At 41.5% G+C, this 16,726-nt stretch overlaps 2 protein-coding genes across 5 annotated transcripts in view; one reads left to right on the plus strand and one right to left on the minus strand.

Moving 5' to 3' along the window:
• ano8b (anoctamin 8b) overlaps nt 1–12,716 on the plus strand; it is a 40,177-nt gene extending 27,461 nt beyond the window's left edge. For all 3 annotated transcript variants that reach the window (XM_039810569.1, XM_039810568.1, XM_039810570.1), the window contains 7 exons: nt 4,340–4,587; nt 4,961–5,120; nt 5,212–5,604; nt 6,652–6,843; nt 7,164–7,295; nt 8,115–8,225; nt 8,695–12,716. In XM_039810569.1, coding sequence (XP_039666503.1) covers nt 4,340–4,587; nt 4,961–5,120; nt 5,212–5,604; nt 6,652–6,843; nt 7,164–7,295; nt 8,115–8,225; nt 8,695–9,438 — 1,980 coding nt within the window. In that variant the 3' untranslated portion in view covers nt 9,439–12,716. The remainder of the gene's footprint in view (nt 1–4,339; nt 4,588–4,960; nt 5,121–5,211; nt 5,605–6,651; nt 6,844–7,163; nt 7,296–8,114; nt 8,226–8,694) is intronic.
• A 140-nt stretch (nt 12,717–12,856) lies between these two features.
• On the minus strand, nt 12,857–16,559 carry dda1 (DET1 and DDB1 associated 1). 2 transcript variants are annotated; one of them, XM_039810572.1, is made up of 5 exons: nt 16,200–16,559; nt 15,618–15,698; nt 15,378–15,429; nt 15,121–15,182; nt 12,857–14,936 (listed from the first exon to the last, which is right to left on the minus strand). In XM_039810572.1, the coding sequence occupies exons 1-5, from the start codon at nt 16,206–16,208 to the stop codon at nt 14,832–14,834; spliced, it is 309 nt and encodes a 102-aa protein (XP_039666506.1). In that variant the 5' UTR covers nt 16,209–16,559; the 3' UTR covers nt 12,857–14,831. The 2 variants fall into 2 exon arrangements, with proteins under 2 accessions (XP_039666506.1, XP_039666505.1); XM_039810571.1 differs by lacking the exon at nt 16,200–16,559 and adding an exon at nt 15,813–15,950.
• Nucleotides 16,560–16,726: the final 167 nt, after the last annotated feature.

Raw genomic sequence — 16,726 nt, forward strand, 5'->3', positions numbered from 1 at the left:
AAAGAGGTCAAAGTTCAATTTCTGACCACCTGGGTCTTAACCTTGCATGCTCCGTGCCGATCACGACATGAACTTGAACTACCAACCTGCTTCGTATAAAATTATACAGTGTGTGTTTTGATTGTCTGGTGAAAACCGTGCAACTTCAAGAAGATTCAAAACTTTTAAATATTTGAAAATGTAATCACGTCAGCTATAATCCTATTTTTCCTGCTTCTTAACAACTCCAAACTTGGAGACAGATGGCTTTCACCAGACAGAAATGATAGATGGGCGGTGTGATGCGATAGAGAATTTAAAATGTAGCGGTCAGAAGATAATGTTTGATTGTTTCAATGATTGGTTTTTATTTCTGACTGATTGAGTACAAATTGTGCCTCCTCGCCTGCATATATGAGCATCATTTCTAGTTACAATAGTTGAGAGGTTTTGCCTTTTTTTCACTTTGACATTGGAATATGGAGTCAATGTGGATTTTTTTTATTGGCCTTTTTCTTTTGTGCAGTTTGTTGGAATTGTTTTCCGATAAAACTCTCACCACTCGTACCTTAATTTCTCACTCTGTCTGCCACCTCATTGAGCTTGTCATATTCTGTTAACATCACCTGACTTCCATGTCTGATTCCCAACCAGTACAGCCCAGCTTCTGCAAACATTTGTGACAGCACATTTACCTTTTTGCTAAACAATTATTCCACTTACAACTATATTACAACACAAGGGTTAAATAGCATTGAAAGATATAAGCCGACAGGATTATTCTTAATTTATTTCCATAGGCCTACTACAAACCAATAGCTGTCAAAGGTAGAAAAACCTGGCTAAAACATGCACAAAAAACCCACTGGTGAAGTCTAGGGGTATCACAATTTCGATTTTAAAACGAAAATCGATCGAATGAGCTTTCGATTTCGACTATTGAAATCAGAAGCAGGTTTGGCGATTCCCCTAGTATTTTTCTCTCTCCACCCCACCTACTTGTACACATCCGAAGAAAAGATCTGTGTCTACAGACAGTGTGCGTTCCATTTGTACTCGGAATATAACTCGGATTTTCCGATTTCCAAGCTCGGAACCAAGGGGGTAAGCTTCTCCTCAGAACCATTGACATATATATAATGGACCAATAGATCCCGTTGCTCTGGACGGAGACCAGTGAAGGCTATTAGAAGCACTTTTCCGGTGATGGCCAGCTTTACTGCGCAGCCTCCAACTGAGAGAGACCGCGTAAATGTGACGTGAGCAACGTGTCTGAAAGTTGTAAGTGTTCTGGTAGCTGTGCCAAGAGAAATCTCAATCATTCCCAATCTTACAGAGACGGAGAGCGTAGGTATATGTAAGGAGATAACATAAGCACATGCTAATTATTGCTAACTAACATGCTAGTTAACATTAGTAATTAAACCTAAACAGCTAATGTAAGTCGAAACTGCCTGCGAGCTTCTCCTGTACTATACGGTAATTCCTCTACTGTGCGACAGTAAGTCACTTGGTTATGACACAATCGTTAGCCTATTTTTACAAAAACGTCTGCTTACGGGACACCACGTGAGATACAAGGTAATGGAGCCTTTTATCGCGTTGTGTTTCTTTAGAACTAAACAATGGACAAATCGAGTCTTTAAACGCTTCGGATGTAAAGTTATTCTCAGTCAAGTGACGTAAAAAAAAATGGCGGTCAGCGGAATGCTAACAGGAGGTGATGGCCAGTTAGCAACAAAATGGCGCCATGATGGCTCGAGTTCTGAAGCGAAGCTTACCCCCTTGCTCGGAACGCGTAGCTCCTATGGCGCCATTTTGATGCTAACAAGCCATCACCTCCCGTTAGCATTCCATTGACTGCCATTCATTTTGGCGCCACTTTTACAGCGAATAACTTTACATTGTATTATATTATATATTATATTATAACTTTATTTATAAAGAAACACAACAATGTATAAAAGGCTCCATTACCTTGTACCTCACGTTATGGCTCCGTAGCAGGCGTTTTTGTAAAAATAGGCTAACGATTGTGTCATAACCACGCGACTTACTGTCGCACAGTAGAGAAATTACTGTACAGTACAGGAGAAGCTCGCAGGCAGTTTCGACTCACATTAGCATTTTATACTAGTAACAAACTAGTAGTTTAATAATTATCCTGTGCCTATGTTATCTCCTTACATATACCTACGCTCTCCGTCTCTGCAAGATTTGGAATGATTGAGATTTCTCTTGGCACAGCTACCAGAAGACTTACAACTTTCAGACAGGTTGCTCACGTCACAGCTACGTCTTCGAGTTCAGTTGGAGGCTGCGCAGTAGCACTCATCACCGGAAAAGTGCTTCTAATAGACTTCACTGGTCTCCGTCCAGAGCAACGGGATCTGTTGGTCCATTTTATATATGTCAATGCTCGGAACTTGAACCACTGAGTACCTCGAGCTAAAAATCGAACATGGCTGCTCCATGCGTCAACAATTGTGAAAGCTGTAGCAACATACAGTTATAAGCACTTCTTTGTTATTTGTGTCTCACTAAATCAGTCGTACACGCAGGTACATGGTCCATATCTGTAGACATGATGTTACGCTGTAACGCACAAAAACAGCTTATAAACTAGTATTGCTAACAATGGCTTACTAACTTACTAACCTGGCTAGAGCTAATGAAAACAATTTAAATCCGACTTGTAAATGGAACACATTCAACTCGGGTGTGACGTCATTCCCAGCTTCGGCATCCGCGTTCCGAGGTAAATGGAACGCACCAGCTGGCAGCTGGTAGCATGGAGCTTAGACACAGGGTGAAGTTAGCTTACCGGTAGCCTGCAGCTTGACTTTCCAGACACCATGGCCACTGCCAGAGTCAGAGATGACCAAGAAACAGAACTGGAAAAATTGACCAAAAGCCAGTATTGGATAATTTAAACATAAACATTTCAGAAAACTTGTGATACAAAAATAATTGTCCTAATGTAAGTAATCAACTGGGGAAGTTTCATGTTGTTATCTATTAGTAAAATCCTAACCTAAAAAGTCAAAACACATCGTGAATTTAGAGAATCGTGACCTTAGTGTAGTCATTTAAGTGTCTGAAATGAAAACCATCTGGTGTGATCTGAGGCGTATCTGTGCCGACTGTTCTAGTAGGTAGCAGTGGAAGAACAATCTCCTTTTCTACATTTCTGAGGTCTCCCATCATTGACCGAAAGTAACATTCTGTCCATGTTCCAGGAAATCATTGTGGTTCTGTGTTTGCATTCTGTGCTGCAGCTAGAAAATTGTTTGTGTTAGCATTATTTGACTTGGAAACAATTGCTTTTAGATTGAAGCCAATAGATAGTGAGCTTTGTGATGCTGCAATTCTTAGTGTGCGTATCCTCTGGGTGTATATTAAAGGGCTGCTGAAGACGGACTTACTGCTCGGTTTTGTGTGCTAAAAGATCATTCTGGTTTATTACAACTTGAGTTCTATTTTCATAGTTTTGGCCAACATTTCTATCAGTTTTGACAATATTTACTTGCTGAGATCTGGAAACAAAGTAACATTACTACAATAAAGCTTGATGGGTCAAAAGACATGAGCAGTCAGCCAATCACACAGGTTATAACCAAATTAACAAAACAACTTTATTTGGAGGTAAAACTGACATCAGCCCACTCAAAATGATGGGAATAATAGTTTGGGTTATAATAGTTATAGGCAAGCTTTGCCATCCTGAGGGTTTGTTTAAAACCTGTATGAAAGTCTGACTGCTTATGTTACTTGCCCTGTCAGACTTCTTTTTAGTGATGTTGCTGTGATCTCATACCTCTGCAATTATCTTGAGTACACTGTTATTACACAAAGTAATGAGGCTCCAAATCATGAAATATACTCCGTTGAATAAACCTGAATTATCCTTCAAGTTAAGCTTATTTGTTATTTCTGTTGTGTGTGTAATTTGGATTTGTTCGGCAAGGTATGAGTATTACTGAAAGGCCTTAAGTGTCAATGTTCATCTGTCAATGGCCTTAATGCATCATACAGTATGCCATTAAAATGTTGTTTCAGTGGTCTTAAAGGGCACATCCAGTGAATCACATTGTCCCCAAAAAACTGCAGCAGCACTGCTCCCTGTTGGTTTTTTCAAACATATTCCACTTCTGGGCCCCAATCAGTGATAAATGACACATGTAATGTATATATGTTTCTGTCCTGCTGGTCCTCTTTTTCTACATTCCCTCATTTCCAACCCCTTGCAGTGTTTCTTTTAAATGTTCTGATTAGTTGGGCAATATATCCACAGCATGTTCACTCAGTGTGGTAATCAGTGTGGTCATTTTTTCTGAATGTTTCTCTCTGTCCTTGTCAGATGCTGGCCACTCTGCTCATCATACGCCAGTTCCTTCAAAATGTGAAGGAGGTGCTGCAGCCTTATCTATATGAGCGCCACAAGCTGGGAGAGCTCACACTGCGAGCTGTGTGGGACCTGCTGCTCTCAGTGCTGCTGAAATATGCACGACTGGCAGCTGGAAAAGCCCAGGTCTCTCCCACCGACCAGGCCATGCCAGGACCTGGACTGAGGGGCACCAGGCCTGGGTTGGGGCAGCCAGATAGAAGGTCAAACTCATTATGTACAACTCTCATTAGATTAAACAATGCAGTAAACATACACTTGCAAGTATTAACACTGAGATGTCAAAAAGAAGTGAAATGAATCCTTCACTAATTTAATTGGAAGCATGCAGTGAGAGAAACTGACACTGTGCCATAAGATCAGCATGATGAACGATGACATTTAAGTGTTTACAGTTGTCATTCACACCAACACTCAAAGCCACTGTATCTGCACTTGACATTGTCTGCGCGCTGCATGCAGTTATGATTCATGCCAGACAAACACTGAGGAAATACTGTAGACAGAACACCGCTGTGAACGGTTAACACACATACATTTTGTCTGATGTCTATTTGTCCCTTCAACTTCTCTCAGGGAAAAGAAGTGTTTGAACGGGGGATGCGGGGTGCCTGATGAGGAGGATGGAGGTGAGAGGGACGAGGCTGACAGCGGGAGGTTCAGTGAAGGAGAGACGGAGGAGGAAAGTCTGATCGACTGTGGTTTGAAGCTGAGGAAAGTCAGCTTCATAGAGAAGGTATAAGCTGTGTGATAACATACATTTATGAAGTGTTATTATGCTGATGCTGTAGCGCTAATGTGTTGTTGTTGTTGTTGTTGTTGTTAAGGTGGACAGAAGGCCAGTCTGCAGTGGGCCCCCCATGGACACCAGTTTCCTGGAGGAGGGGAGCCCCACGATGGTGGAAAAAGGAATGGACCCTGCCTCTGTATTTGAAATGTGTGACGACGACGATGATAATGGCATCCATGATGTGAAGGAGTCAGGAGGGGGAGCGACAGGCGTGGCTGAGGGAATTAATGCTGGTGCCTCTGCCAGCGCTGCCCCGCTGCCTTCTGGGTCCGAGAGCAGCACATCAGTGCGACACAGGAGAAGAGGCAGGAGCATAGAGAGACCTGAGCCTAAGACAAAAAGGGAATCATGGATCGACCCCCCTGAAGAGAGAAGAGAGAGCAACACGCTCACTCAGGCTGAGATGGAGAGCTGCATGCAGACTTATTCTGTAAGCGGGACTGTATACTGACCTTATTCTGTAAACTCCACACACAGGCAATGGCAATTTGCATCCTTTGAAATATGTAATGGTAAATTCCAGAATTTGTCACTCTGGGTGTTATTAACTTCATATTATGACTAATGGTCATAATAACAGTTTAATCATCACCTCTGCAAGAATGACATTGAATGAGGTCAGGAGGTCTCCTACAGAATCTTTGTAAAACTTCAGTTTAACCCAAATCCTCACACACATCTTTGAGTTTGTAATCCAACTGGGGCATACCTTTATTGTATAGTTGCAGGCAAAGAAAACTGCACCACATGATTTTTGTGCAGCTCACGGCAATATCGAGAGGGATTTCCAGGGGACTACTTTCTGTGTTTAATTCAAAAAAATATTTGGGATGATTTCTGTGATTTGGAAAGGTGTTGGTGACTCATGCTCCTTGCCCCGGTTAATGTAGATCTTGCAGGAATCCTTGTTTCCCAAATCTCTACAATGGTTGAGTAGAATTTTACCATTACCGATCATAGTCATAATAGACAAAAACATGAGAATATTACCCAGGTTGACAAAATCTCTTTAAGGTTTTCCAGGAAACTTTTGAGATTGTGAAGAGTTCCTCCATATAATTAGTTTCATTTAGATTAGATAGATAGAAAATAACCATAAAATGTTGTTTAATAGTAGGTAAACAACTTAGCCACATGTTGCCACCTGCCGGGTAACACTGTCATTCTCCTCATACTAAACTCAGGTTTCATACATGTCTTTAAATAAGCACTGCAACACGACTCCAACAGAATCCCTCAGCCTTCACAGTTACATGACACGTGTCCTGAATGTGATGTAAATAACACAGGGTTATGTTCCAAAAGGTCATAAATTACTAAATGACAACTAAACAAAGTTAATTACATCTTTTTTGTTATTTGGTACCATTGTGCATTGATTTAGTCTACAGAATTGCAGTCTTGTCTAGTCTAGCTGCATTCAGACTTTACTTACTTGGTAGTGCTGTGGTTTAATTGTCCACTCTGCACCTCTCAGGACACCTTCCAGGACTACCAAGAGATGTTTGTCCAGTTTGGCTACGTGGTGCTCTTCTCCTCAGCCTTCCCTCTGGCTGCCATGTGCGCTCTCATCAACAACCTCATTGAGATCCGCAGCGATGCCTTTAAGCTCTGCACCGGTCTGCAGAGGCCCTTTGGAATCAGAGTGGAGAGCATCGGCCAGTGGCAGGTCAGAAAGTTAACACAGGCTCGTGAAGTTTTTCTGCCGTAGTTGTAAATGGACTGAATTCACTGCCACCCAAAGACAGGGACAATTAAATTAGTTATAGTTATGCTGTCTTATGTAACAAACACTGGCTTGATATCCATTTTTAAAGTTAAAGACCAGATCATGTAAATGTATCTGTGTAGCAATCACATGAAATTGATCAATTACAAATAACTGGTTGGAATAACTGAACTGAGCTAAATTAAAATGATTTTTGTGCATAGCAGAAAGTCAGTGTTAAGAAACCGCAAAGTTAAACCTTTTTTTTCTCTCCTTCACAGACTGCGATGGAAGCCATGGGCCTGATTGCCATCATAGTGAATTGTTACCTGATTGGTCAATGCGGTCAGCTCCAGCGTCTCTTCCCGTGGCTCAGCCCCGAGATGGCCATCATCTCCATCGTCATCCTCGAGGTACTGCTGCTCCTTCCTGCAAGTCCGTCTGAAGTGCTTAGAGCAGTGCTTTTTCAAACTTTTTCTCAGGGCGCCAGCATTTTGTGACCCAGCACAAATTGTATGATAATCAGAAAATGTGCCAGGTATTAAGACTCCAAACAAGTTTACTACTGTCTGTATTTTTATACCTGCAGAGACTTTGGAGGGTTGTATGACACGAGAAACCCAAATGGCTTCATCAAATGCTACAAATGTTTACCTTACACAGAAACATGTTTCTCTCAGGAGATGTAAAACATAGGTTAGAGGAAGATGTGATGGTCGGGAAATACTATGTCATGCACATGCAATATATCACATATTAAGTTGTGTCCTTGTTCGAGCTTCTATACCAAATTAAAAAAAGTATCTCTTATTCTATCCACTGGCTGACAAGTACGGATTAATGCTGTTCACACTGATGAATAATAATGAATTCCCAACTTGCAAATCTTTTAAAAAGCATGAACAGATGCACTGAAACTCACCTCATGTTTCTCCTCTTACAGTACTTACATATTTAGATACTGGTTCTGTTAGGGCTGCACTCTGTGCTTGCCTATATTTGGAAAAAGGTAAACAGCCTGCAGCTCTGTCTTGGCCTGATAAAGAAGTCAGGCCTATCAGGAGCATGATTTCACGGACTAGATAATTTTGTGCAAGAATTAGTTCAAGTAACATACCCTTAAAGAGTATTTTGAAGCATTGTGTCCTATATCTGATTGGGATTGTACATTAAAAAAATAATTTTTAGTTTCTTCCCAAACCTCCTCTTTCTACCTGCCTGTATATCTGCAGCATTTTGCCATCCTCCTGAAGTACGTCATCCATGTGGCCATCCCTGACATTCCTACATGGGTCCGAGAGGAGATGGCTAAACTGGATTATCAGCGCAGGGAGGCTTTTAAGGTAAATAATGTGACAGCATAAGAACAAGAAAATGTTATTTGTCATGGACAAGTTGCACGAGATGGATGAAGTTCAATAATTATTCAGGCAGTTTGAACAAGCCCTCAAACAACTACCTCATTATGAACAGAGTACTGTAATAAAATAAAAAAAATCCATAGCAGTAGCCATCAGAGGAGCCAAACTCTCTGCTGCAAACAAGCTGTACTGCAACACTGCAGGTTTCTTTTTGGAGCTAAATTGCATATTTTAAACTTCTGGTGATATTTTAATCAACTAATGATACTTTTGAGAAACACAATTAGTAGAACATAGAAAAGAGATTAAGCTAGTGGCCCCTGCAGTGCTAATGCAGGACTCTCAGTAAGGGATTTGTTCGATGGGTAGCACTGCAGTATTGTAATGGTTAGCTGGGTTAGTGCTGATTCTAGTAAATACATTGTGAGAATGCGTTTTCCTTCCTCTGCAGAAGCACGAACGGCATGCGCAGCAGCATTACCAGCAGCTGCAGAGGAGGAAGAGGGAGGAGGAGGAGAGGCAGAGGCAGGCGGAGCATATGGCCCGCAGGGAAAGGGAGCGGGACGACAGCAAGGGCGACTCCTCTGGGGATCACCACCACGACAAAAGTCACAGCAGCAAATCGCGGCCTGGGGCCGGAGGAGGAGGGGGCAGCGGGTCAGACAAACCCAAGAGGCCCAGTTCTCTGTTGGCCAACAATAACGTGATGAAGCTGAAACAGATCATCCCGCTGCAGAGCAAGTTCTCCTCGAGTGGCGCTCGCTCCCCTCAGTCCCCCACCGGAAATGAGCCGAAGCTGCCCGGGTTCCTGAGCTTTAAATTCCTCAAGTCACCTGAGAATAAGAAGGAAGGTGCTGCGGCTTCTGCGGCCGCCACCACAGCTGCTAACACCACAGCTACAGCATCATCATCATCATCTTCATCATCAGGTAGCAGCTCTCAGGAGCGTTCTCAGTCACCCAGCAAAGCCTTCAACCCTGGGAAACTGTTTAACTTCGGGAAATCTGAGGGGGGAGCGTGTGTGAACGGGGCTGCGCTGCACAGACCTGGGGAAGGATCATCATCACAGGCGTCAGACAGACAACCATCCAGGTCTGACTTGAACGGTGTTCCAGACGAGATCCCCTCGCCTGGAGGGGAAGGGTCAGAGAACGGACATGCAACAGACTTGGACCCGGCTGGCTCTAAAGTCTAGCTCCATAGAGAACAAACTTGTCATTGGTTACATCTCAACTGAAGAAGGGATGTGTTTACTGTGAGGAGAGGCCTGGCCTACCTTCTGTGCTATCACAGGCTATGTGTAGAAGTACTTGAAGCAGAAAGAGAAGATGAAACTGATGAGAGGTGACTGTTGTTTTGGTTTGCTCTTTTGCTGAGAGACAAAAAAACAGGCTTTATAAGAAAGACGTAAGCCCTCTTGTCATGACCGAATAAACACACACACACACACAACACACACACACACACACACACACACACACATACAAACATACAAACACTTCCTTGTCTGCAATACATAAAGAAATGCATGAGCTGCGTTTCTAATATTTTTAAGCCTTTAAAGCAGAGAGCTGTGTTTCTTGATTTCTTCTAGTCATAAATTGTAAGCATCTCAATGGCCTCCCACTAGGACATAACAATAACAACACCGCCTGTTGTGGAGACAAAAGGATTAAAAAAAATGTACACAGTGGTATGAAATGATCACCAATTGTACATCAAATAACTTCTGAGAGTGTTTTTAGCCGTCACAACTCAAGTGATTATTAGATATTGTCTCATTTTTAATGTTGAGGAATTCTTGGGCCCTTCACTTTTATATAGAAGTGGAAAAAATGGAAAAGCAATATCAATCAGTGTTTTAATTATTCTTATAAATCATCACAAACCCTCCCATAATAAGCATCCCTGATGTATCACCAGCTTTATTTTTAAAGCTGAGGTGATGTCTGAGCTTTGGACACTTCTTCCCATCCTGTGACGGTGGCAGATCAGTTCGAAAAGGAAGTAAAGAGCTTAGTAAATCGAGCAGTCACTTACCAGTATTTTTCCCAAGAGAGCAAGTGGAAGAGAGACAAGGAAAAAAAAGCAGAAGTAAACAAAGGTGGTTTTGAGAAAAAAGAGCATGGAATGTGCGTGCTGTTCTCCATCCAAGCCCGTAGAGCGCCTTATAAACACAGATGGTGCTCCATTCCACACACTCTAACCAGACTTGGCAAACTAGCGTAGAGTTAAAGAAGTAACATTTGCACTAAACCCTTACGCCCTGCATAGAAACCTATCTCGCTCTGCAGGAGAGAGGATCGACACCAGCCTGCCTCATAACATTATGCAAAAGCTGGATTGTTTTGATTTACTCCTTTCACACAGTACATGCTATCTACTCACCTGCCTCTACTCTCAGCAACTATGGGTTTCCTAAATATTCAGATGAGGTGTTTTTGTTTTTACAATAGTTGCTCTCATTTATGTTGAGCTCCATATCTTTTTTATGCACACCATTTGCTGCATTGTTTTTATTGCAGTGCTGATGGGAATTTCCTTTTTTAACCAAAGCGGTATTTTTCGGATAATACTGTTAACCCGAGATGTATGTGTACTGTATGTTCTAGGGTGTTCTAAGGTATACATTATGCTAATCTTTTAAGCAAAGCCCACCATCTACCATAAACAGATATTTCACTTCTGCAGGGTCTCCAGAAGGTGGCGCCAGAATTTATTTGCATAGCAAAATGTGTTGTTGAACGGCTTGTTCTGATTCACTATTGACTATTGACCCATAATATCAGTCTTCAGTGTAAAGCAGGGACAGTAACATTAGAGTGTCAGGCTGCAGACTCTTCGAAAGGAAATGTATTATGGTGACATTAGATACACACAGGTACACAAAGTTTCAGAGGCCATCACACTGTAGGTTGAGAGAGAGAAACATGAACTATGCATTTTCACATCACCACTTCTGGCATGCATTTTGGCAATACCATTGAGTTGTAGGAGATGTATTACTATAAGTCTAAACTAACTCCCCCACCCACAGCACACATCCTACTGCATTATTATTATTTGTCGGACTCTATGCATCTTCTTTGTGTCCCTTCAATTTCCACTGTCAGCTCTCTCCTGTCTCATATTTAATGTGAGGAATCTGCCCTGACTCACAATTAAAATAATAACAATAATCTCATCCATCTACAGCTTTGTGTTTACAGAATCGGTCTCTAGTCTAGAGTAATGATGACATTGAGCTTCAAACTTTTTTTTTAAATATTGTGTTGCTGTTTTAATGTGTCTGTAACAACTTCACAATAAGTATGATCCACCTTTCAATCACATGCCTAAGGAAAACACAAACATGTACTTAAGTAGACAGGCAAAAAGATCCTACTGACATTAAATGCAATAAGGAACAAGATAGGAGATCAATGTGTGTGGTCACAGTGTCATTTTACTGTGAATCTACACTATGTTCTCTTCTATATTTGGAAGTCATTGTTCATTATAAATGCAAAATGAGAAGTGCAAGGCTCAGAGAAATTTGATATCTTTAGTGTCTTTGTGTATCACAGGCTGGTCATTGTTAAAGGGGCATATGATAGAGAACAGGATGGTAAGCGTAGCTGAGCGTAGTCTCATCAAAACCTTTATTCTTGCAGCATTTTTTCATTTAGCATTTCAGGGATGAGTGACACCATGATTCAATAGAGTCCATATATTATCATTTGAGAGTTTGAGTAGAAAATGAGAAGCCAGTTTCAAAGCAGAGGTGACTAAATTGAGAAGGGCAACAGTTTAGGTCATGTCTCAATCTATGTATTTCCTCCTTATTCAGGGAAAACGGAGTACAACTTCATTTGATAGAAATGGATAGCATTAAACAACCTATCACTTTTTTCATCATTGCACTCTTAAGAGCAGTAACAACTTCTGCATATTGTTAATATGGAGGTATTTAAATAAGCATTGGTGGAAGTAAATGAATAGATTTTGGGTATTATTGAAAGCTTCATCAAGAGGCATCCCATGCCAGAGACAGCACCAGGCTAACCACAGGCGTCCCTCACGTCAGGACAGCAGCTCAGACAACCGAGACTCATCAACTGTCTGTAATTCACCATTAAAGCAACAGCGGTTCTTTACAGGATTTGGGCTTATCTAGGCAGTCTGATGTGAAACCAGTTGGAAAGGACTGGATTTGGTAAATGTACCGTCTTCTTCTGGAGAACGTGTGAACAGGTGAGGTTTTCACCACAGCTACATTAAAAACCTGACCCTAACCTCAAGAATTTAAGATAAGACCTTCATGGAAGTCTCACTTACTGAACATCATATGCTCTTCCAATGTACCACTGTACACAAAAAAAAAAGATCTTTTAAAGAGAAATACTGGGAAATGGGATTATTTATTTCTTTTAATTTATTTTGTCATATTTTTGTAAGACCTGAAAAATAGTTAATAAAACTATTTCAAATGCATTTCATGTGTTGTTTAATTGTTCCTGCAAAAATCACGACTGCACATTTTTTCTTCACTCACAAATGTTTTCAATACTGGGAATAAAAATCTCCTTAAATCAAGGACTTACAATCATCTAGAAGTACCACATGACAAAACCCCAGTTTCAATGCGGTTTTATTTCAGCAAAGCTAAAAAGAACATATCTGATGATCTAACACACATGAAGTGGGGCAAGGCTTAGGGTGTTGCAGAATAGTCTATCCGAGCAGAAGCATACTGTGGTTTTACGCTTAAGTAACAGACAGTATTTACACTGTAGGTAGGAAGATGACTGACCTCACTCTCAAACCACATTGCAGCATCGACCGAAAAAAGGACAGGAAGGACAGGAGGCTTCGATGTGACTCTGCTGGGCAGTGATATTTAATAGTTAAAAAAAAAAGCTTAATTCAGTGTTGTACAGTATATGACACCAATACAAACTGAAGCTCAGGAACAAGGCAGGATGGCGACTGCACTTTGCTGTGCATGCTATGGCTGAAAATAAAACGTCCCTTTAAACCCCGTGTTCATCTAAGCCAGCTCTCGGACAAAAACCCTCTAGGGCTGTCACAAAGACAGGGCGAACAGTACAGCTATCCCAAGCCCTGAGCTGGGGGAGCTAAAGGGTCCAAACCATGATGACAGATTGTAAGGCCTCTAGGCTAATACCTTCCACAGTCACACAAGATAACACCACAGCCCCAACACCCCTTAAGTTTTATTACTGGTCCAGAAGTAGAATACCCAGCCGTGAAAACATCAACATGCAAGGCAAGGTAACATCCACCGAGCACTGCGGCTCTTTCCTTCACTTTCACAAAGGTCCTTTTTCTATCGTATCCATGGGCATGAATTATTTTACAAAAAGGCAGACACAAACATTGGATAAACTAATTCTGGTACTGGCAATTATTTACACACATCATAACATTCTTTTCTTTTCCTTTTCCAGACATTCCTTTACATATTTTTCTTCGCTATCTGTGCTGTTACATTGTTGTGCAACTAAAAATTTACAATTTACAACTATGTATGCAAGTTCAACTTTTTCCTTATTTTTCTTTTATGTCCTTTGATGAAAGAGCAGCGAAAACTCACAGAAAATCCCACTCTCACTAGCCTCGTTTAGCCAGAAGGTGGTGCTAGATGTAAAAAATATTTCTCAGAAACACCACCACGACATTTATCCTACAAGAACAAGTCCCAGAATATAATGAAGGTATGCATATTCACCATAAACACACATCTACGGGGGATTCTGGAAGAGTTGCTTCTACTTTGTGCGGTTCTTCACAGTGCAGTCTTAGTTCAGTGTGGAGAAATGTCGCAATGCCCCCATGTGGTTGCAGAGTGGGCAGTGAAACTGAGAGGGTGGGCACTGTGGCTGGCAGGAAGCTCATTGCCATACATAAACAATAACAGTTATAATAAAATTAAAACAGTAACAAAAAGTTATCTTTGCACAAATCAGGACAGACTCTCCAAGTGACAGGCTACACAAGTCATGTACCAGTTATGAGACTGATTTCAAGGGTAGTGTCTGACTTTATCTGTCAAGTCCCTCTCTAAACTTACATCAACTCTGACACTTTCTCAACTATTCATTCACCTCAAGCATACAGTACAACACACTCACAGCTTAGCATGCATACAATCATAAACACATGTACTATTACACAGAGAGTACCCAGCATAAACCAACAGTGGTTTTCAAATCTTTTCTGGTTACATCATTTTAACGCACACAATTTTTACACAATAGATGGCTGCTTTGTTGACAGGTATTTCCCTACTTCCACATATTTCATCTATTGGTGATGCCAGGAAAGGAATCCTGCCATAGTGCAGAATGGCCAGAAGTATTTATTCAGGTGGGATTATCCTTTGTTTTTGTTAGTTTATACTGGCTATACTGTGCACACACAGTCACACACAGTCACACACACAGTCACACACAGTCACACACAGTCACACACAGTCCCACACACACACACACACACACACACACACACACACACACACACACACACACACACACACACACACACACACACACACACACACACACACACACACACACAAACACACACTTATGAGTCCTCATTCATCTCTTGGCTATCTGTCCTTGCAATCTTCCTTGGGGGTGCCGGACTGTCCCCCTCACCTTGTTCCTGTTCCCTTTTCTTTGCTGCATTCTGTGTGACACAAAGGATTACACAGCAGTCAGTAAAATCACACAATTACTTTTTAATACTAATCCAGTTACCAAAGATTAAAGATTTTGAGTCTCATGATTAACTGAGACCAAACAACGAACAAAGATTTAGAGTGAAGCTAGACTAATTAAATTGAAAATAACAAAGAACTGCACATGCTCACCTTTTTGTCCCACTGCTGATGGAGGTAACGCAGGAGAATGTTGGTTTTCTCTGTTACAATAACTGTAGAGCAAACACAGTCAACATATTACTGAAAAATTATGTTAAAAGATAATTATTTTAGAGTACAGTCCCCACAAAATGCATGTAGTAAAAACACATTAGTAATCAACTAGGGTACAACATTACTCTTAATTTATGGTTTGAAGTTTAAGACTTTTCTCACCGTTTTCCCTTAGCTGTGAGTTTGGTACTTACTCTGTTCAGAGGGGTATTCTCGTGTTGGAAGGTACACAGAGGGCCTCCGATTCTGTCAAAAATAACTAAGAGGTTACAAATTACAGTTGTGTGAATTTGTTATGTATAATTTAGTTAAGGGTTAAGGTTACAGGATTTTTGATAGTCAGACAATTGTTCAACATCTTATCCAAAGCAAATATTATCATTAGGATTAATATTGACAGTTTGAGGACATAAATAGTATAATAGGGTACTTACAGATGCTTTACAAACGGAGTCTGCATGAAACCTGCTGAAGTTGCTCTTATTGTAGACGGGAAGTCCTTTCAAGAAATCAGCCTGTGGGAAGAGGGTGTGTTGATGATTAATACCCCAGCAGCTCTGGTTTAGTGAACGTCTTTTCTTTCATCTTGCATTTTAAATTTGACCCTTAAAACTGCAAGCCTCAGTCACCTGTCTGTCTATCTGCCCTCCACAGAGGCGGAGGGTGACAAAAAACCCAGATGAGGAGTCCCAGTAAATGACTGTAGATGCAGGATAAATACAGTCACTGAGCAGTACTGGGCGTTCCCTCATTTTAGCAACCCATGCACGCTAACGGGCCTGCTGCTACTCACGTAACCTCCCAACTGGAGGTGATGATTTCAGATAGTGTTTTGCAAGTCAGAGCTGAGCAGCTCAGAGCACATAACGATGCCGGCCGGCTTGGCATCGGTTAATGAATGCCAACAGTAGAACAGCAGGTGTGGCTAGCAGCTAACTCGGTATTACCATATGCCATGTGAGAACTGCAGTGCAGTTTAAGATAACGTTACAAGCATGCCTATGCGGATTAAATACCTTCTCCATGATGGTAGAAATATCCAACGCCGACTTGTGGACTTGGCTTGGTGTCTGTTGTGCTGACCGTGATGGCAGGCAATGTGAGTATGTTAGCCGCGCTAGCTTACAGGCTAGCTAACCGAGACAGCTGTCCTATCGGGTCCTCTTGACAAAGAAAACAATAGCCTTCACACACACGTTGTTGTTTAGATCCCAGTGTCCATGAAAAAATGATACTACACATAGAGAACATAACCCAGTATGTCATTGCATGAGTTAGCAAAGCTAGTTGCACAGGACTACTTCAGCTAGCATGATGGCTGGATGTTAGCGATGCTTCATTGGCCACGCCCTGAGAGCGGCCATTGGTCTAGCCCTGCTCCCACGTGGTTGTAGTTTGACCTGACAGCCAATCATTAAACACAACAGATCTTGGGCCCTCTCCCACATGATGAGCTTCATTATAAAATAGACATCACCAGCTACCAACGGTGGAAGAAGTATTCAGATCCTTTACTGATACCAAGAGATCCATTGATATTTAA

The sequence above is a fragment of the Perca fluviatilis genome, chromosome 9 (assembly GCF_010015445.1).
Source record: "Perca fluviatilis chromosome 9, GENO_Pfluv_1.0, whole genome shotgun sequence".
Classification (NCBI taxonomy): Eukaryota; Metazoa; Chordata; class Actinopteri; order Perciformes; family Percidae; genus Perca; species Perca fluviatilis.

Bases quoted from the DNA above. Each gene is read 5' to 3' on its own strand.
- dda1 (XM_039810571.1), bottom strand. From the start codon at position 15,935: ATGAGGGAACGCCCAGTACTGCTCAGTGACTGTATTTATCCTGCATCT. The intron at 15,183-15,377 runs GTAAGTACCAAA...TTTGCTCTACAG, and splicing joins AGAATACCCCTCTGAACAGA to TTATTGTAACAGAGAAAACC. The intron at 14,937-15,120 runs GTGAGCATGTGC...TGTGTCACACAG, and splicing joins ATCAGCAGTGGGACAAAAAG to AATGCAGCAAAGAAAAGGGA.